The sequence below is a fragment of the Otolemur garnettii genome, unplaced genomic scaffold (assembly GCF_000181295.1).
Source record: "Otolemur garnettii isolate 467f Iridium unplaced genomic scaffold, OtoGar3 scaffold00050, whole genome shotgun sequence".
NCBI classification, from domain to species: Eukaryota; Metazoa; Chordata; class Mammalia; order Primates; family Galagidae; genus Otolemur; species Otolemur garnettii.
Window position 1 is genome coordinate 8,569,201 of NW_003852445.1, and position 20,840 is coordinate 8,590,040.

At 38.3% G+C, this 20,840-nt stretch overlaps 1 protein-coding gene across 11 annotated transcripts in view; it reads left to right on the forward strand.

Moving 5' to 3' along the window:
• The window catches only part of MGA (MGA, MAX dimerization protein), a 144,238-nt gene that overhangs the window by 98,935 nt on the left and 24,463 nt on the right, over positions 1–20,840 (forward strand). For 8 of the 11 annotated variants that reach the window (XM_023514266.1, XM_023514272.1, XM_023514267.1 and 5 more), the window contains 8 exons: positions 1,237–1,419; positions 2,116–2,188; positions 3,915–4,432; positions 7,121–7,418; positions 9,229–9,852; positions 14,241–14,531; positions 14,721–16,234; positions 20,355–20,485. In XM_023514266.1, the coding sequence (XP_023370034.1) occupies positions 1,237–1,419; positions 2,116–2,188; positions 3,915–4,432; positions 7,121–7,418; positions 9,229–9,852; positions 14,241–14,531; positions 14,721–16,234; positions 20,355–20,485 (3,632 nt within the window). The remainder of the gene's footprint in view (positions 1–1,236; positions 1,420–2,115; positions 2,189–3,914; positions 4,433–7,120; positions 7,419–9,228; positions 9,853–14,240; positions 14,532–14,720; positions 16,235–20,354; positions 20,486–20,840) is intronic. The other 3 variants (XM_023514270.1, XM_023514271.1, XM_012806363.2) reach the window with 3 other exon arrangements.

Consider the following 20,840-nt stretch of genomic DNA (forward strand, 5'->3'; position numbering starts at 1 on the left):
AAAAAAAAAAAGAGCTGATTGTTGTTGTATTAATAACTTAAGCAATTCTGATTATCAAATCAATTTATCTTCCCAGTCTATTTAAATTGAAGAAAAATCCTCTAGTACAGTGCTACTAAGTGTAGTCTCTGCTAATCTATTTTGTTATTGGTCTGTGATGATAGAAAGTACAGTTGACCCTTGAACAATCTGGGGGTTAGGAGCACTGATCCCTTGTGTGGTAGAAAATTTACAAATAACTTTTGACTCCCCCAAAACTTAGCTCCTACCCTGCTATTGACTGGAAGCCTACTGATAACAATCAGTTGAGTAATATTTTGTGTATTGTGTGTTTTAAGTAAAGTAGAGAGAAGAAAATGTTCTTAGAACAATCATAAGAGCCGAATGCAGTGACTTAACACCTAACTCTCTAGGAGGCTGGGACTCAGAAGTTTGAGACCAGCCTGAGCAAGAGCGAGACCCTATCTCTACTAAAAATAGAAAAAAATTACCTGAGCATTGTGGGTGCCTATAGTCCCAGCTACTGGGGAAACTGAGGCTGGAGGCTTGCCTGAACCCAGGAGTTTGAGGTTACTGTGGAATAGGCTGACGCCGTGGCATTCTAGTCTTGGCAACAGCATGAAACTGTCTCAAAAAAAAAAAAAGTCATTAAGGAAGAGAAAATCTGTTTACTCTCCATTAAGTGGAGGTGAATTACCTTAAAGGTCTTCATTCTCATTGTCTTCATGTTGAGGAGGAAGAGTAGGGGTTAGTCTTACTGTTTCATAAGTGGGCAGAGACAGAAGAAAATCCATGTATAAGTAGACCCATGCAGTTCAAGCCAGTGTTGTTCCAGGGTCAACTGTATAGAAAGAGTAAATATTTAGAACCTTTATAGCTGGTTGAACAGAGTAAAATTCCTGGATTTGCAGTTTATGTGTCTTGTTTTTCTAATAATTTATTTTATTGTGCCAGTCTCTGATGGGACTGGTAATTAACACATGCATTCTTCACCACAGATAATTTGAGATGCATTGCTCTGCCATGATCTGAAATTTCCTAGTAAAGGACCAAATCCTTTCTGAGGGCTCCAAGATTCAGCACATATGAAATGTACTTGTAGTATTTGATTTTAAAGTTTGCATTAAAAATTTCAACTGTTGTAATAGAAACAAAAATTGAGCATCCTTTTTCTTTTGGAGTCTAGGAGACTTTTTTCCCCATTGTATGGAATGTTTTATTGTATGAAACTTACAGATTCGGGAAGAGGACAAAGATCCGGTCTACTTGTACTTTGAAAGTATGATGACTTGTGCCCGAGTTCGAGTATATGAACGAAAAAGAGAGGAACAGAGACAACCCTCCCCCTCCCCCTCCCCACCTCCATCATTTCAGCAGCAGAGCTCATGTCATTCTAGTCCTCAGAACTGTACTGTAAAGGTGAATTACTTGTATAATTTCTTTTTAACTTCCAGTTTCCATTCTTGGTATTAGAATTTCTATTACTGTTAGAATAATTAGAATTTTAGTATTGGAATAATGAATCTGCTCTACTTGTTATGGGGCAGAGAAGGCTTACATGAAATGTGTATCCATTATTTCTCTGTGTACTTTATTCTAGTGATCTTTTCCTTAGGGTTATTAAGAATATTAATTTTTCCAACCCTAGAGTAATTTTTTTTAACTTAAAACATTTCTGGTTTTAATTGAATTATTTACCTGTCATTAGGGCATCTTTTCACATTCGTGAATTTCTAAACACCTGATGCCTGTCACGTTAAACAGTAAATATTTTTCCCTTACTAAAAAACACTATAAAGTACGATGTAAATTATTTTCTTGATGACTCAATTACTATCAAAGACTTTAGAGGGCAAGATTACGTGCTTTTGCGAGTGCAGTGACATGATTATAGCTCACTGTAGCCTCAAACTCCTGGACTCTAGTGATCCTCCTGTCTCAGCCTCTTGGGGTTTTTATATGATAGTAATGATTTGTGCAGAAGTGAAGCTGTTGACATTTTAATTATCCTGCTGATTTCAGCTTCTATAAGAGATTTCATATTTGTGTCCTGGTTTCTTTTCAGTATTAAATGTATGTTGAATCAAAATATGTCTATGTTATTTCCTTCTTTAGGAACCTGATTCTGAACAGCAGCCCTTAAAACAACTCACCTGTGACTTGGAGGACGATTCTGATAAATCACAAGGTCAGAATAAAAACTACGATCTTACCATCTGATAGTAATTATATAAGGCTGGATTATAAAGGGGAAAACACAACCACCAATTCAGAATATGTCTTCCTACCCTGTTGCTAGCATTTGACAAAAATATATTATGTAAAAGTGTTCTCCCATTATTTGTGTGGTTTTAACACTCCTGCTCTCAAAAATGAAAGAACATTGATTCATGTCTGTAGGTTATGTTATTGCAAGAGACATTTAGGATGAGGTCAGTGGAATTTTTTTTTTTTTACTTCTTTCCAAACCTGAGCGATATTGGCATCCTTAGCTTTTGAACTATAGGTGGCTCATGCCTATAATTCTAGTACTCTGGAGGCTGGGGTGGGTAGATTGCTTAAGTTCAGGAGTTCAAGACCAGCCTGAGCAAATTTGAGATCTCCGCCCCCCCCCCTCCCCAAATCTCTACTAAAAATAGGAAAACTCAGGCAAGGGGATTACTTGAACCCAAGAGTTGGAGGTTGCTGTGAGTTATGATGCCATGGCACTCTACCCAGGGTGACAGCTTGAGACTCTGTCTCAAAAATAAAAATAAAAAAAAAGAAAATTTCCCTCAGGTATTTCATAGCTGCCACCATTGAGAAGATGCAGAGGTAGAAATGAAGTAATATCACTGGTTTATCTACCAGAGGCTACTATAAGAATTATTATGATTAGATATAGTGACCAAGGAGTTAATCAGTTTTGGTTGTAAGTTTTAAGACTTCTGACACTTAAACAGTGGTTCTTCCTAACTTTTTAAAAAATGTCATGGTACATAGAAGAAAATGATATTTCTATAGCACACTGAGGTAAGTTGAGGAAGCTGCTGGGATAGAGACAACTTGCCTGAAAGCTTGAGCATCTTGGGAGGGCTACAGAGGCCTATGTCTTTGACATACCTGTAATTGTCACATTGACTGGGAAGCTCTGCTGTAGAAATCCAGTTGTCTACTAAAATAGTGTATCTAGTCAGCATGTTGTGGTAGATGGAAACACATTGGAGAGTTGAGTGATCTGTGCACAGTGTAGAAATGGAACAGTTACGTCTAGAGGCACAGGTAATTCAGAAGTCTTTGCATTAGAAACTAGAGGTAGAGGCTCGGCGCCCTTAGCGCGGTGGTTGCGGCACCAGCCACATGCACTGAACATGGTGGGTTTGAGCCTGGGCCAGGCCAGCTAAGTAATGACAACTGCAACAAAAGAATAGTTGGACGTTGTGGCGTGTGCCTGTAATCCCAGCTACTTGGGAGGCTGAGGCAAGAGAATTGCTTAAGTCTAAGACTTTGGGGTTGCTGTGAGCTGTGACACCATCCCACTCTACTGAGGGTGACATAGTGAGACTCTGTCTCAAAAAAAAAACAAAACAAAAACTAGAAGTAGAATATGCTTAAAGAAAAATCAGAACACTGTTTCCCTTGCAGTTCTTTAGTATTGGTTTCAAAGCATCTTGAAGGTATCTTTGTATTGCCTATGTGGCTAGCAAAATAGTGACCTATACCAATTAAGCTTAATGCAGGTCATGCTTTTTTTGTAAGCTCTTGACTGGGGGACTCCCTATATAGAGAGAGCCCAGGCAGTAGGGTAGTAATCTTATGTATTAGGTTACCTCTGAAAATACTTAGGAATTGGACAGTGAGAAACTATTCAGATTTCTTTCTGCATAAAATACTTTGTTGCAGAAATAACTCTCACTTTTTTTTTTTTTAATCAGAAAAGAGCTGGAAGTCTTCCTGCAATGAAGGGGAATCCTCTTCTGCCTCTTATATGCATCAGAGGTCACCTGGTGGTCCCACCAAACTGATAGAGATCATCTCAGACTGCAACTGGGAGGAGGATCGAAACAAGATTTTGAGCATCTTATCCCAGCACATCAATAGCAACATGCCACAATCACTTAAGGTGGGCAGCTTCATCATTGAGTTGGCTTCTCAGCGAAAGAGCCGGGGTGAGAAGAACCCTCCTGTTTATTCTTCTCGTGTGAAAATCTCTATGCCATCATGTCAAGACCAAGATGATATGGCTGAGAAATCTGGATCAGAGACTCCTGATGGTCCATTGTCCCCTGGGAAAATGGATGATATCTCTCCTGTGCAGACAGATGTCCTGGATTCAGTGAGGGAGAGATTACATGGAGGCAAAGGCCTACCTTTTTATGCAGGGCTTTCTCCTGCAGGGAAGCTTGTGGCCTATAAACGTAAACCCAGTTCAAGTACATCTGGACTTATCCAGGTGAGAATTACCTTTAATCTGGGTATAGCACCTTTTTATACTTAGGTAACATTGTTATTTTTCTGAGCCCTTTATGGGTCTTATATCATTTATCTTTACATTTCCTGGGAACTGGGTGACAATATTACTATCTTTTTGTAATAGGCCTATGTTAGATACACACATAGAGTGAATTTTTGACAAATTTACAGATAGAAATGTAGAGCCTTATATTTAGTTTATAATTTTCTTTTTTTGCCTTCCCAGAAAGTTTTTCTTCTTAAACTTTATTACCTGGGCTGTAGTGATACTTCAGCAACTAAACAAGTATAGTCAGAGATTCTGTCTCATTCTTGGCATTTATTATTGGCAGACAGCTTTCAAAACAAAACCATGAGAATGTTAGAAGTGAAGGGAAGATGAAATTGACTTTAAGGTAGGCAATATGGGGCGGTGTCTGTGGCTCAAAAGGGTAGGTCACCAGTCTCATATGCTGGAGGTGGCAGGTTCAAACCCAGCCCCGGCCAAAAACTGCAAAAAAAATAATAAACAAAAATTTTTATTTAAAAAAAAAAAGGTAGGCAATATATGTTTGGAAACTTGGAAAATTTTTAATTTAGTAAGATGTTATTCAAATAGTACATAAAATGTTTTCTTCATTTGATTTATAGGGCTTTTGCCAGTATAATCATTATATAGGAAAAACATCATTATCCTTGCTGTTTAATAACTTAGGCAGATTATATTTATAAAATTATACTGGCATCTAGTAAATTTGAAAGGAAAAGTTTTGAATTAAAATGTAAGTTATATAGTCAAAAAGATTTTCTCTTGCTCAGTGACATTAAGTGAACTTTTTAATCAGAGTGGCGAATGAGAAGTGTCTTCATTATTGACAAGATTATTTGACTTTTATTAGATTGCTTCCAAGTCACTAAGGAAAGTAAGCTGAGTAAGTTTGCTCTTGCTGGTGCTATGTAACTGCTTCTGTTGGTATTTCTTAAATGATGAGGAAAACTGTGTTTTCTCTTTGTTGTGTTTATTGATTGGACTTTGAAAGCAGAGACTTGCCTAAGATATTTCTGGTGAGATTTAGACTACCTAAATACAAGCATAGAAATTTTGTGTTCTCTTCTGCTTAGAACTGACAAAGCCACCGTAGAATGTAACTGCATGAGCAGTCAGGCACCTGTAATGTAGATTTGGGAAAGCTGATGAGTAGTCTTCAGAACAGGCGCAAGGGAACACATACAGGTATTTTACCTAGTTTCCATGTAGACTAAAAAAGCTATAGTAAATTTTACTTTCAGGGGGAAAGATCACGTCCTTCTTAAAAAATTCAAGACATAGATACTTTTGATCTCTTTGGAAATAATCACAACTTAAGTAGCAAAGAGTAATTTTGTTTTGTGTCTTTGAAGATGGAAGAGCTTGCTATAGCTGTTCTCCTCACCAATTCCCTATTAATATAGAGAGTAGATTCCACCTCACTCCATCTCGTCCTGCCATTTTTACTTCTTTTGTCTCCTCCCACTTTTAACTTATGAAAAAGAAACACAGAAAATGTTATTTTTTCTAGAGTTAGTCAGCCATGTGACCTAGAGAACATGGGTAAGAACCTTGGGAGAATTGTTTATTTGTTTTTAAGTAAAAAAGCTATGCTACTACCCAAGATAGACAGTCTAATTAATTCAGGTAACAGAGAAAATCTTTACCTCATTTGTTGGTTCACTTTCTTCTGACAGTTTAGTTATTATATCTAGAATTTCAGTGAGCTATTTTCCAGCATTTAATATGAGCCCATGTTTTATCCAAGAGATGAAAACAATAACTTGAAAGTTGAGCCTTTTGAAAGCTGAAAACAGATAACTTTGTGGCTTAGGTTAGTGTAACAATGGTTTCCTTGATAACTTCAAGTAGATTCACTACATTATTTTTCAAATATAAAGGATACTTGAAAGGACCCCTGTATGAGGGCTTCATTATGCCCCTCTGGCCTTGTCAGAGTGTTTCTGTGGAACACAGTGATTCATTTTTGCTGATTGATTATTAATAGTTTAATCAGAAGTGCTCAGTGACAAGTAAAACAATTAGATCAGTCCAGTTGTTTAGATTTGACTGTATCTTTTATATATGTAGGATTTATAAGGATGAATTTCTTAGATTCTCTGTTTCTAAACTACAAAAAGAAGCTTGGCGCCTGTGGCTCAAGCAGCTAAGGCGCCAGCCACATACACCTGAGCTGGTGGGTTTGAATCCAGCCCGGGCCTGCCAAACAACAATGACGGCTACAACCAAAAAGTAGCCGGGTGTTGTGGCGGGTGCCTGTAGTCCCAGCTACTTGGGAGGCGGAGGCAGGAGACTCACTTGATCCCAGGAGTTGGAGGTTGCTGTGAGCTGTGATGCCACAGCACTCTACTCAGGGTGACAGCTTGAGGCTCTGTCCCCCCCCAAAATAATAATAATAAAATTTTAAAAAGTAAACTACAAAATGAAGGAGATGAGATCAGTTCAGAATATCAGATGACAGCTTTTTTCACCACCTGATTACTCAGATTATCCTGAAGGGGAGAAGCCTACTTCTTTTTTTCCCTTTTAAATCTGAAAAATAGATTTATAAAACCTTGTAAAAATGAAACCCCTGTCAAGGGAGAGGAGTTAGCAAGAGAATTTAATCTTTACAGAATTTCTCTTTGCCACTTGTTTCAGGTTAATGGTAAGAGTTACCCGCAGGCTAAGTTGCTATTGGGACAGATGGGGGCATTGCATCCAGCCAATAGGCTAGCTGCATATATCACAGGCAGGTTGCGACCCTCAGTCCTGGACCTCTCAACCCTCAGTACTGTCATCTCCAAGGTAGCATCCAATGCCAAGGTGGCTGCATCCAGGAAACCACGTACCCTGTTGCCTTCAACATCCAATTCCAAAATGGCATCCTCCTCCGGCACTGCAACAAATCGTCCTGGGAAGAACCTGAAGGCGTTTGTTTCAGCAAAAAGGCCAATTGGTAAGTTGAAGTGTACATATGATTTGGAAAGGCCTATGACTTGGTGCTGGGCTAATGGGTATAGGTATGGAAGTTGTAAAAGTTAAAGAGGAATACATAATTTGACATCATTCTTATGTCTGGCCTGAATTTTTTTTTTTTTTTTTGGTAACTGTTTTGATAACCTACAATACTAGGTAAATTGAACTAGATGAATTGAGTAGTTCTATAGTTATTTTCAAGGTTTTTATACTGGTCTTATTATTATAGGAAAGCTTTAGGATTTTAATTTTGTTTGTTAAAAGGGAAGACATTTAAAAATATTTTTTCTGGGGGCGGTGCCTGTGGCTCAAAGGAGTAGGGCGCCGACCCCATATACCAAAGGTGGTGGGTTCAAACCTGGCCCTAGCCAAAAACTGCAAATAAATAAAAATTAAAAATTAAAAAAAATATATTTTTTCTGCCACTCGGCGCCTTTGGCTTAAGTTAGCTAAGGCGCCAGCCACATACACCAAAGGTGGCAGGTTCAAATCCAGCTCGGGCCGCCAAAAACAATATTGATGGCTGCAACCAAAAAAAAAAAAAAAAAAAATAGCCGGGCTTTGTGCTGAGCGCCTTTGTTCCCAGCTACTTGGGAGGCAGAGGCAGGAGACTTGTTTGAGCCCAGGATTTGGAGGTTGCTGTGAGCTGTGATTCCATGGCATTCTACCCAGGGGGGTAGCTTGAGGCTCTGTCTAAAAAAAAAAATGCTGTTATATCATTTTTCTAGTGAGAGCTGGTGTTTTGGGCACTTTCTTGGACTTAAGAAATCAAGGAGTTAGTGCAGCTAGTGGAGTCGGTCAGTATAGTATAGGCTTAAAGTAGAAGGCTTTTGGAAACGTAATTTTGGAAACATTGTTTTGTTCCATTTATCCCTGTTCTGTGAACAAAGACCTCTTTCCTTGCTTAACACTTGAATACTAAAGTGTGTAATAAATTACCTTCTTGAATCATTTATGTTTCAGTATTGAGAGTATCTACGGTTGGTTTATTGAATTCTTATTTCAAATCTATTTAGAAATGCTTAATAAAATTGTCAATTATGTATTATTATTCCTCTTACAGGAAATTGAAATCTTTTGCTGAATGCTAGAGTTGTGTGAGGATAGAGGAAAGCTGTTGTATGCCTGAAAAAGAACCTATTTTAACTCTTTTAATTAAAAAGCACCTTTAATTTTGATTTTTTTTTTTTTTTGCAATTTTTGGTCAGGGGCTGGGTTTGAACCTGCTACCTCTGGCATATGGGGTCGGTGCCCTAGAGCCACAGGCCACCTCTAATTTTGATTTTTTTTAAGCAGCCCTGTCTTGCTGTCCTTTGAAAAGTATGCTTACATATTTTAGGAATATGCAGTACGTAACTGTCTCACAGTAAGACAACTGTGTAAAGAGGTAGATGTACTAGGCAGGAAGAATGAAAGGAAGGAAAAAGTTTTAGAATAAGAATTGAGGGGGAAATCCTGTCCTTCTTACTACTTTGATTTGTTTTAGGTGATGAAGTTGTTTGTTGTTGTATTATCTTTTTAGTGTCCTGACAATATGAATATATTACATAATCAAAGAATTTTGTAGGAACACCCAGTTTTAATCAGTTTCTTTTTAAAATTTTAAGAGTTTGTTTTGGGTTAAGGGAAGTGTTTGATTTCTTTGGGTGGAAATTGGCACAAATAATGCAGGTAGGTAGTACCTGTACAAAATTGACCCAGTGGTGCACAATAAATGTTGATAAGCACAGTCACTAAGAGGATAAAATATGAGAACTGAAGATTTTTGACCTGCAAATTTTTATTTGCAGCGGCTCGACCCTCTCCTGGTGGTGTGTTCACACAGTTTGTGATGAGTAAAGTTGGAGCCTTGCAGCAGAAGATACCTGGAGTTAGCACACCCCAACCCCTGACAGGGCCACAGAAGTTCAGTATCAGACCTTCTCCAGTAATGGTCGTCACACCTATGGTTTCTTCTGAACCAGTTCAGGTGTGCAGCCCTGTGACTGCTGCTGTCACTACCACCCCTCAAGTATTTTTAGAAAATGTTACTGCTGTGACACCTATGACTGCTATTTCTGACGTGGAAACTAAAGAAACTACTTATTCTTCTGGTGCCACCACTTCAGGGGTTGTTGAGGTCTCTGAAACTAATACCAGTACCCCTGTAACATCTACCCAGTCTACAGCCACTGTGAACCTTACCAAAACCACTGGGATAACTACCCCTGTGGCTTCAGTTGCTTTTCCTAAGTCTTTGGTAGCATCTCCTCCAACCATAACTCTTCCTGTTGCTTCCACTGCCTCCACTTCCATAGTCGTGATGACCACAGCTGCATCTTCCTCCATGGTGACCACACCAACTTCATCTCTGGGCTCTGTTCCTATTATAATCTCGGGAATTAATGGGAGTCCACCAGTGAGCCAGAGACCAGGTAAGGCCTAGATGTTACTAGCAGCTTTACTGTATAGGTATTTATGTAACTTTGTGATTATGTTAAGATAATAGGTACATCAGGATAACAGGGTAGGTATTTCTGGTATAACATGGTATACATATTCCTGAAAACCTTTGCATTCTGCAACACTGAACATTAAAAATAACAGAGCTCATGGTTAATAGAAGGTTAGGACAAATCACTGAAAATCTATGCAGTTTTATAACTAGAATATTAAAACAAACAATACCTTATGCCTTAATAGGTAACTCGAATAGCTTTGAATTATGGTTTAATAGGGCTGGAGATTGCCTCTGGAGATATTAAAGACACTCGGTAGAATGAAAATGCTGGCTGAAGGATACTGAAATAATGCAGATGGATCTGTGAACTGTTGGAATAGCTATTAAGATAGGCATAAGAGGAACTGCTGTGTGCTGAGAGTGGGGGTGTCTGTGAGGAGGGAATCTCCACATGAAGGTGTTTCTTATTTTGGAGTGGGGTGATTTTTTTTAAGAAGCAATGAGAGGGCTTCTTCCTGTGAGAGCTTCTTCCTGTCCTGAGAGGACTTTTTCTCTGTCTTGCTGAAGATTAAAATACACTCTTGCTATATAACTTTTGTTATATGGTAAAAATTATTTATGAAATGGTACCTATTATTAGATATGAACTGATTGAAATAGACATAAAAAAGCATATTTGTTTTTTTAGGACTCTAATATTTTATATTTATCAATTTTTAGTTAACAATTTCTTATTGGCTTAAGGAATTTGAAATAATTGGAATTCTGTTGAGGGGAAAAGTGAATCATGATATTAAATTTGTTTGTCTTCTGCTTCTTCCCATAAATAAGCTTATAAAAGATGATACGTTTATGATAGGTGTAGAAGTGAGGTCATTGTTGGTGAAGCTGCCTTAATTTCCTATTGAACCTCAAGGTTTATATTTGTCTTACTTTAACAGATCATGTCTTCCAAGCTATATGGATTCTAATGTTTTTACTCTTAATTCTATCATGAAACTATAATGTAGGCATTTTTTTGATAGTTCCATTGTTTCTCGGACTTCAGTTATTCAGGATATATTTTTCTTTTTTTGGAGACAAAGTCTCACTTTGTCACCCTCAGTAGAGTGCTGTGACGTCACAGCTCACAGCAACCTCCAACTCCTGGGCTTAGGCACCTCAGCCTCCCGAGTAGCTGGGACTACAGGCACCTGCCACAGCGCCTGACTATTTTTTGTTGCAGTTTGATTGGGGCCGGGTTTGAACCCGCCACCCTTGGTATATGGGACCAGTGCCCTATTCATTGAGCCACAGGTGCCACCCTATTCAGGATATATTTTGCTGTGAGTCCCATCTGTACCTGTGTGTGTATACAGACAGGGTCTTGCTCTGTTAACCTGAGCTAGAGTGCTGTGGTATCGTCATAGCTCACTGCAACTTCAAACTCCTGGGCTCTGGTGAGTCTCTTGCCTTAGCCTCCTGAATAACCGATTTTTTTTTTTTTATTCACTGTAGAGATGATGAGTTCTTACTCTTGCTCAGGCTGGTCTTGAACTTCTGGGCTCAAGCAATCCTCCTTGGTTGGCCTCCCAAAGTGCTGGGATTACAGCTACCCTGCCCGGCCTATACTGTCATTTGTTTAATATTTTTATTTAAAATCAAATACTGTTTTACTTAAATATATTTTAAAAAGACATTAATTGGAAGCCAGCATTATTTATCATAATAGAGGTTAACCTCATAAATATACTGGAAGCAATAATACTGAAGTATACTTTTAAATTCTCATTAGCTACTTTATGTTCTGAGCATATGGCTTGTTCTCTTTCTGTTAATGAGAAAGCTAGGAAATACTGAAGTAATACTAAATACTTAATAGCAAAGACCAGGACCTATCTTCTATAATGCCACTTGAAAAAATACTAATACTAACAAATATTCTTACATTTCTTTTATAAGAAGAGGTAACTCAGCTGCTACTTCTGAGGAAGTATGTGCAATTTTTTTCTTTCTTTTTCTTTTTTTTTTTTTTTTGAGACAAGAGTCTGAATGTGTCACCCCGGTGGAGTGCCATGGCGTCACAGCTCACAGCAACTTCAAACTCTTGGGCTTATGGGCTTACGTGATTCTCTGGCCTCAGCTTCCCAAGTATCTGGGATTATAGGCACCCACCACATGCCCAGCTATTTTTTTGTTGCAGTTGTCATTGTTGTTTAGCTGGCCCAGATCGGGTTCAAACCCCCTAGTTTTGGTGTATGTGGCTGGCATCATGACCACTGTGCTACGAGCGCAAAGCCAAAGTATGTGTAATTTTGACTTCTGTTCATGAAAAGAATCCCAACTTGGATACTTACTAATTTGTGACTTTTTCACTTGACTTCCCCTTCATTCCTCTTCCCTCTTTTACTTACATTTAAGTAAACACATATTTAGAATTTATATTAAAGATTGTTTTCATTCTCTGAATTGTAGAATGGAGTTTTGAGTTGCTCTCTATAACTTAATTTGAAAAGTTCAGTAAAATATGTTTCTTAATTCACATAAGAGATTTTTTAATTTAAATTACATAATACTATTTTTACGAACAGTTTGGTCTTTTGTGTTTCATTTCATTTTTAAGAGTAGTCCCAGATTTTCTGTATAACTATCTATGTCCTCTTAATATCATGAGCATGACTTTTAGAAATTTGATGTATTTTATAGGCAGAATGCCTCTGAGAAAGTCACATTAAGCTCAAATTCTTATTTGGTTTGTTGATTTTTGTTGTTTCTATTTAGTGGCAAACTTTAAAAGTTTTTTAATTTTATTTTTTAAATTTTATTTATTTTATTACCTGTTTATTTTTTAGGCAGGGTCTTGTTCTGATGCTCAGGCTAGAGTGCCATGGCCTCAGTCTAGCTCACAGTAGCCTCAAATTCCCACCCTCCCTTAGCTTTTCAAGTAGCTGGGACTACAGGCACCCACCACAATGCCTGGATAAGCTTTCTGTTTTTAGTAGAGACAGAGTCTGGCTCTTGCTCTTGCTAGTCTTGAACTCTTGAGCTCAAGTGATCTCTTGCCTCAGCCTCCCAGAATGCTAGGTTTATAGGCATAAGCTGACACCATATGTTTTATTTATTAACTATGTTAAATAAGTTCACTAATTTTAATGGTAATGTTGAACTAGCTTCATTTGTGCTTACTGTTACCATGATTTCTACATTTTTATCCATGTGATCCAAACAAAAATCTGTCTAGAGTACTCATTATTTTTCCCTTGTCTTTGGTATTTCTAAATATCTCTTCTAGTCCTTAAAGTGTATTTTGGGTTCCAAATGTTAATGGCTTGAAGTCTCCTTTAATTCACATCTTTTATTGTGAATTTCTCCTTTTTCAATTTGTTTTAAAACTATCTTTTTGTCTTTTCCTAACTAGGCTTTATTTCCTTGCTTCTTTGATGTTTCTTAATTTCATTCCATTTTGGGGAGGATGTATTTTTTTTTCCTTTTGAAAGATAATTTCCACAAATTTTTAAGCTTTGCTTATCAGCAGTTTTTATTTATTTATTTTTTGAGACAGAGCCTCCAGCTATCGCCCTGGGTAGAGTGCTGTGGTATCCCAGCTCACAGCAACCTCCGATTCCTGGGCTTAAGTGATTCTCTTGCCTTAGCCTCCCAAGCTAGAACCATAGGCGCCCGCCATAAGGCTATTTTTTGGTTGTAGTTGTCATTGTTTGGCAGGCCCGGGCTGGATTTGAACCCATTAGCTCTGGTGTATGTGGCTGGTGCCTTAGCCGCTTGAGCTACAGGTGCCAAGCCATTTGTTAGTAATTTTAATTGAAAAAACCAAGAAGTCTTTTGGTCTTTGACTTTATCTTCCTTGAGTATAAGCTATAAAACTCAGTCCTAAGTTTAGTAAAAATTGCCAGCCTTAATTTTTAAATTGAAGAAGAGAATTTTATCATGAATGATCCTTTTAACTAGAGTCCAGATTTAGAGTCTTAACCTGTGTTTTACCTTAGGCAAAAGCATTATTTCTTTAGCTGCATCTCTTGACAATTGTTCTTTTCTTTTTTACTATTCTAAATGTAAAATTTCACAATGTCTGGCTAATTACTTGGGATTAAAATAAATGGTTATAGCATTTCTCTGGTTAAATAGTGAACATTTCAACTGACTAAGAATGTTTTATTCATAACCAAAAGGGAGCTAACTCTCTTACTTAAAAAAATAAATAAAATTTTTATCAGTCATAAATAGTACATTATAGACGTATAGGTCTTTACCAACTTTATAATTCAAATTAGAAGTTACAGCATAGATCTCATGTCTTAACAGGTTTTTTCTTACATGTGTTAAAAGGGGAATTTTGATACTACATTTCCATTTTCTGTTTTTCAGAAAATGCCCCTCAAATTCCAGTGGCTACTTCACAGGTCTCTTCAAACACAGTGAAACGTCCTGGACCTCGATTGTTACTAATTCCAGTACAGCAGGGTCCACCTACTCTTAGACCTGTCCCAAACACCCAACTTCAGGGACATCGGATGGTCTTGCAGCCTGTTAGGAGTCCAAGTGGAATGAACCTATTTAGGCATCCTAATGGGCAGATTGTCCAGCTTCTACCATTGCATCAGATTCGAGGCTCAAATACCCAGCCCAACTTACAGCCTGTCATGTTTCGGAATCCAGGTATAAAGTTGGAGATCTTGCTGATGAATTTTTCTTTTGTTGATTATGTTGATCATATGGTATGTTAATAATACCAGGATTGTTTTTCTTAGTCTTTTGTAGTCACCTGTACAAAATAAAAAGTATTATCTTGGAAATCTTAATATTGGCAGAGGTGATATAAAATTTTTTTTTTTTTTTTTAAACCAGGGTCTGTGATGGGAATCCGATTACCAGCTCCTTCTAAACCTTCTGAGACTCCACCATCTTCCACATCATCCTCTGCTATCTCTGTCATGAATCCTGTAATTCAGGCTGTTGGTTCTTCTCCAGCAGTGAATGTTATCACTCAGGCACCATCATTGGTTTCCTCTGGACCTAGTTTTGTATCTCAGGCTGGCACTTTGACTCTGAGGATTTCTCCTCCTGAGCCACAAAGCTTTGCAAGTAAAACAGGTTCTGAAACCAAAATAACTTATAGCTCAGGAGGACAGCCTGTTGGTACAGCCAGTCTTATTCCTCTCCAGTCTGGTAGTTTTGCTTTGTTGCAGCTCCCAGGACAAAAGCCTGTTCCTAGCTCCATTCTCCAACATGTTGCTTCCCTTCAGATGAAGAGAGAATCCCAGAATGCAGATCAGAAGGATGAAACAAATTCTATAAAAATAGAGCAAGAAACTAAGAAGAATCTGCATTCAGGAGAAACTGTAGATCCTGAAGCTAATACAATAAAGCAGAACTCAGGAGGTCTTGCCTCAGGAGAAACCCTAAATGAGTCCTTGGAAGATGGCGGTGATCATTTGGATGAAGAATCCCTTGCAGAAGATGTTCCTGCAGCTGTCCAACCTGCTGTGCGCTCCTATATCACTGGGTCCCGTACAAGTGAAAACTACAAAGATGTTAATGAAGAATTTGAGACTAGGAATCATAACAGTCCTAAGGAAAAACTGACTGTTATAGAATTTAGGACCATTTCTGAAAAGACCAGTAATAAGACAGTCCAAAATGCAAATAAAGTACAGTTTCAGAAATTTGGTGATGTGAAGGTGGAACAGCAAAAAGGATTAGATAATGCAGAGGAAAAATCAAATGAATTTCCAGTCATTTCTAAAGAAAGATGTAAACGCGAATCATCAGGGAGCAAAGTTGTGGAGCAGCAATCTAATTCACAGTCTGAGGCCAAGGAGAAGGGACGTGGAGACTCTGTGGAGAAGAATGGTATTAGGGAGAGGTGGAGAAAACACCTGAAGGGCCCCTTGACTCGGAAATGTGTTAGAACTTCACAGGAATGTAAGAAAGAGGTAGATGAGCAGTTAATTAAAGAAACAAAGACATGTCAAGAAAATTTAGATGTGTTTCAGCAAGAACCAGGCATCTCTGACTTACTGGGGAAAAGTATAACTACTGAGAATGCCAGAGTTTTAAAAACAGAATGTGATTCTTGGAGTACGATTTCTAATCCTCCTGCCTTGTCCATTGGTCCTAGAAGAGCTACAAAAGGCAGCAGAGGGAGTGGACGTTTTCAGGGTCATTTACTACTATCAGGAGAACAGATAAAACTAAAACAAGAGAAGAAGGGTGGGAGAAGCAGTGCTGACTTCACTGTTTTGGATTTGGAAGAAGATGATGAAGAAGATGAGAATGAGAAAACCGATGATTCGATTGATGAAATTGTGGATGTTGTTTCTGACTACCAGAGTGAGGAGGTTGATGATATAGAAAAGGTGGTGAGCCCATTTTTATTGTGACTGAAACCTCAAGGATTTAAACAATTTATTAGAGACAGTAGCTTTTCCAGAAGATCTATAAGACCTAATACATTCAGTTGGATTCCTAGGTTTATATTATGATTAAATGACTGTTGTGTCAGGTTGTATCAGGCAACGTTTATTGAGCTTGTATTCATTGAGACTTGTCTGGTACTACGGGAAGGCTGGTTTATGCTGCTGGGAGATAGGTGCTTGAGACTCCCTACAAGTTGAGTTTTTAAAAAGAATTCTGAAAACGTTACTCCCATTTGATCTCAGTTTTGGTGACATTTTCTATGTGAGGTGATTATAACTTTTCTGATAGATCTAATAAAAAACAGGAAATGAATGACCTTAGAACTAGAGAGAGGAGACCTTATCCACATGCATTTAGAGAGAGATGTCTTTCTTTTTGAAGAAACACTGGAAAATACTATCTAATACTTTAACCTTGCCTGAAGTTCCCTTTTAATTATCTACTAAAACTATTTAGTCTCTACAACTTATATTCTATACTTTGGTCATTATTTTTTATAATATGACCTATATAGTTTTTGTTTTCTTCTTTTTTTTTTTTTCCTTGAGATAAGAGTCTCTCACTCTTGTTTCTCAGTCTACAGTGCTATGATATCAGCCTAGCTCACAGAAACCTCAAATTTCCTGGGTTTAGGGGATCCTCTTGTCTTAGCCTCTCAAGTCGTTGGGACTACACGCACCCACCTTACTGCTAATTTTTCTAATTTTAATAGAGATGGAGCTCTCACTCTTACTCAGGTTGGTCTTGAACTTCTGAGTTCAAAGGATCCTCCTACCTGGGCCTCCCAGAGCACTGGGATTACAGATGGGAACCACTGCATCTGGCCCTGACCTATGTTGTTTCATATTTTCCTGACATTTTTCTTTGTTTGTTTTTGTTTTTGAGACAGAGCCTCAAGCTATTGCCCTGGGTAGAGTACTGTGGCATCACAACTCACAGCAACCTCCAACTTCTGGGCTTAAGCAATTCTCTTGCCTCAGCCTCCCAAGTGGCTGGGACTACAGGTGCCCGCCACAATGTCCAACTATTTTTTGGTTGTAGTTGTCATTGTTGTTTGTCAGGACTGGGCTGGATTCAAACCTGCCAGTTCTGGTGTATGTGATTGGCACCTTAGCTGCTTGAGCTACAGGTGCTGAGCCATTTTCCTGTCATTTTTTAATTTGTATTTTTAATTTTTATTTATTATTATTTTTTGTAGAGACAGAGTCTCATGTCATCGCCTTCGGTAGAGTGCTGTGGCGTCACAGCTTACAGCAGCCTCCAACTCCTGGGCTTAGACGATTGTCTTGCCTAAGCCTTCCTAGTAGCTGAAGTACAGGTGCCTGCTACAACACCCAGCTACTTTTTTGTTGCAGTTTGGCTGGGGCCGGGTTTGAACCCACCACCCTCGGTATATGGTGCTGGCGCCCTATCCACTAAGCCACAGGCGTTGCCCATTTTCCTGACATTTTTATAGGCTTCTTGTTCAGGATTGTATTTATTGACATAAGTGACTGCGAGTCAGGTGTGATGTAAGGTGGGGGTTGGACAAGTGTTTTTCTGTAAAGGACCTGAAAGGATTTTAGACTTTGTAGGCTAGATGGTTCTCTGTTACAACCTTTCAGCTGCTGTGGTAGCATGGTGGCTGTATTCTGATAAAACTCTTTGTTTACAAAAACAGGTGATGGGCTATGGTTTGCTGATCGCTGACTTAAAGTCTAATGTAAAACATAAGGAGACCATAGCCAAATCCCTGTGGGGTGCCTTCACATCTAAACTCTGTCATCAAAAATAAAATAAACTCTTGTCCTCCTTAGGAGCAGATGATAGCCCTCTGTGCTGATAGTCGTGCAGTTGGTTGTTTTTGAATCTCACATGAGATTCATTCAGCCTTTTTTGTTATCTGTTAATGCCTGACTACCTTAAGCAGATATAACAAAAGATTAGTATTTTAAAACCCTAAAATGTTTAAGTATTTTAATGTTCCTCTATTGTTTTTTTTTTTGTACCTCAGTTGTTTCATTTGTAAGTGACAGTCTAGCCCTATTCTAAGTCTAATCCCTTTCAAGAATGGATATCTGTAGATAGCTAAAGAACTAAACTCATTGAGTTCAGAAGTAATATTGCAGATCTTACCATGCCGTGCTTTTTGTGGTCTGCCATTATAAGTTAGCCAAGGTAAACTGGGGACCGAAAACACAGTCCAGCTTTAAAACCAGTGAAAACTATTGCTGTTAGTGGAACTGACTGAACAGGATCTTTAGAGTATCTTAATCATCCAAGGAGGCATTACTCGAATGTACTAATAAAGAATCAGACAAACAGGGGCAGCGCCTGTGGCTCAAGGAGTAGGGTGCCAGCCCCATATACCAGAGGTGGTAGGGTTCAAACCTGGCCCCGGCCAAAAACTGCAAAAAAAAAGACAAACACGTTACACTAACTTTTTTAAAAAGTAAGGACATTGCATTAAGTGATGTCTGAAATCTAAATTCTACATTGTATTTATGTGCATTTCCCACACCTACTTAATGATTAGCATTATATTGGAATAGTGTGAGGAAAGTTATGAGTAGCCATTTTAAATATTCCATTATGGAAGATACTGGACATTACATGTATTTACAAAGCCTGTAGTTAAAATCATACGTGGCAGGCATTGTTCAGTTTAAATCTTGTCTAAAGCATCTACTTTACATTACTACTTCTTTAAATTCTGTTGGGATTTTGTTGACTTTGCTTCCTACAGTTAATATATATTGTGTACATTGTTTGAATATAATATACATTGTTTAAATTGTGCTTCAGTTGGGATGGGGAATGTAAGTGATGGCTTGCATGTAGTGTCTATCAGCTTTATGGAGCCTGTAACTTGGGGGTAAGTAATTTTTTCCAGCAAGTTTAAGCATAGAGTTAATAAGGTAATTGAGATACTTCAATTTGAGTTGTGCCTCTCTGGTACAGTATGATTATAGTTAATAGAAAATATATTCCTTGTTTAGTTTCTGGCATAGTAAACACTACTTTTAAAGGTGGACTTAAAAATATCTGCTAATTTTATATATCCATATAATTCTACTGTTACATAAAATAGTGAGTTTCTGGCTCAGCACCTATGGTGGCGGGTTTGAATCCAGCCTGGGCCTGTCAAACAACAATAATGGCTGCAACCAAAAAATAGCTGGGCGCTGTGGCGGACACCTGTGGTCCCAGCTACTTGGGAGGCTGAAATAGGAGACTCGCTTGAGCCCAGGAGTTGGAGGTTGCTGTGAGCAGTGAAGCCATGGCATTCTACCCAGGGGGACAGATTGAGACTCTGTCTCAAAAAAAAAAAAAAAAAAAGTGAGTTTCTATAACAGGTACTTAATATTTAATTTGATTTGCTCCTTTTTTGGTATAATAAAGTAGTATAATAATCCTAGGCTTCTTTTAAAACCTGAAATTTCTCAAAAGCTCTTATTTCATGGGTTTCAGAGACTTGGAAGGCTGAGCTGTGTATTTTATTTCCATATCTGCCTGTTATGTTAAGGTGTGTTGATTTGTGGGTATCTGATAAGGTGTTAGTCATGAAGCGCCCTTAAAATAGAACCCAGAATTGTCTCCTTCCTACATTTTCTCTCACCAAATTTTATTTTACTGTTATTTGACATTGAGTTATGAAGCATTAATATGTCTGTACCTGAATTTTGTCCACTAACAATAAGGTTTTTTTTTCTTAGACAGTCTTTTTTTTCTTTCTTTTTTTTTTTTTAGAGACAGAGTCTCATTTTATTGCCCTCAGTAGAGGGCTGTAAGCGTCACAGCTCACGGCAACCTCCACCTCCTGGACTCAGGCGATTCTCTTGCCTCAGCCTCCCAAATAGCTGGAACTAACACTAAAGTTTTAAGGCAGCCCTTTGGAGATTGTTCCTTTACAATCTAATTTAATATTTATCTACAGCCTATAATGAAGTTCTTGGTTGTTATTTCTAGTCATATGTTATCTTTGTTGACAGTAGTTGGTTTTATAAGGGAAACATGCTGTTGAAAAGTTCAAGTATGCTTGCCTCCCAATCATTAATTTACTGTTGGAATGATGTATTTCAGAATAACTGTGTAGAATACATTGAGGATGATGAGGAGCAAGTGGACATTGAGACTGTAGAAGAGTTCTCAGATGAAATTAGTGTTGCCCACATGAAGACTACAGCTGCCCACACACAGTCATTCAGACAGCAGTAAGTCTTTGATTATTGTTGCTTTGTAACCAGAAACAAAATGAAATGTTCTCTCAAGGCAATCTGACTAATTGACCTGGGTCTTTATTCCTCTACCTTTTGTCTAATCAGTATAGAGGAGCTAGAATTTGGAGGTAATTAACTTGCCTTGGTCCTTGCTAGGAGGCAGTGTGTAAATGTAAATAATATGCTTTTGGTTCGGCACCTGTAGCTCAAGTAGCTAAGGCGCCAGCCATATACACCTAAGGTGGCGGGTTCAAATCCAGCCCAGGCCTGCCAGACAACAATGACGGCTGCAACCAAAAATAGCGGGGCATTGTGGCGGACGCCTGTGGTCCCAGCTACTTGGGAGGCT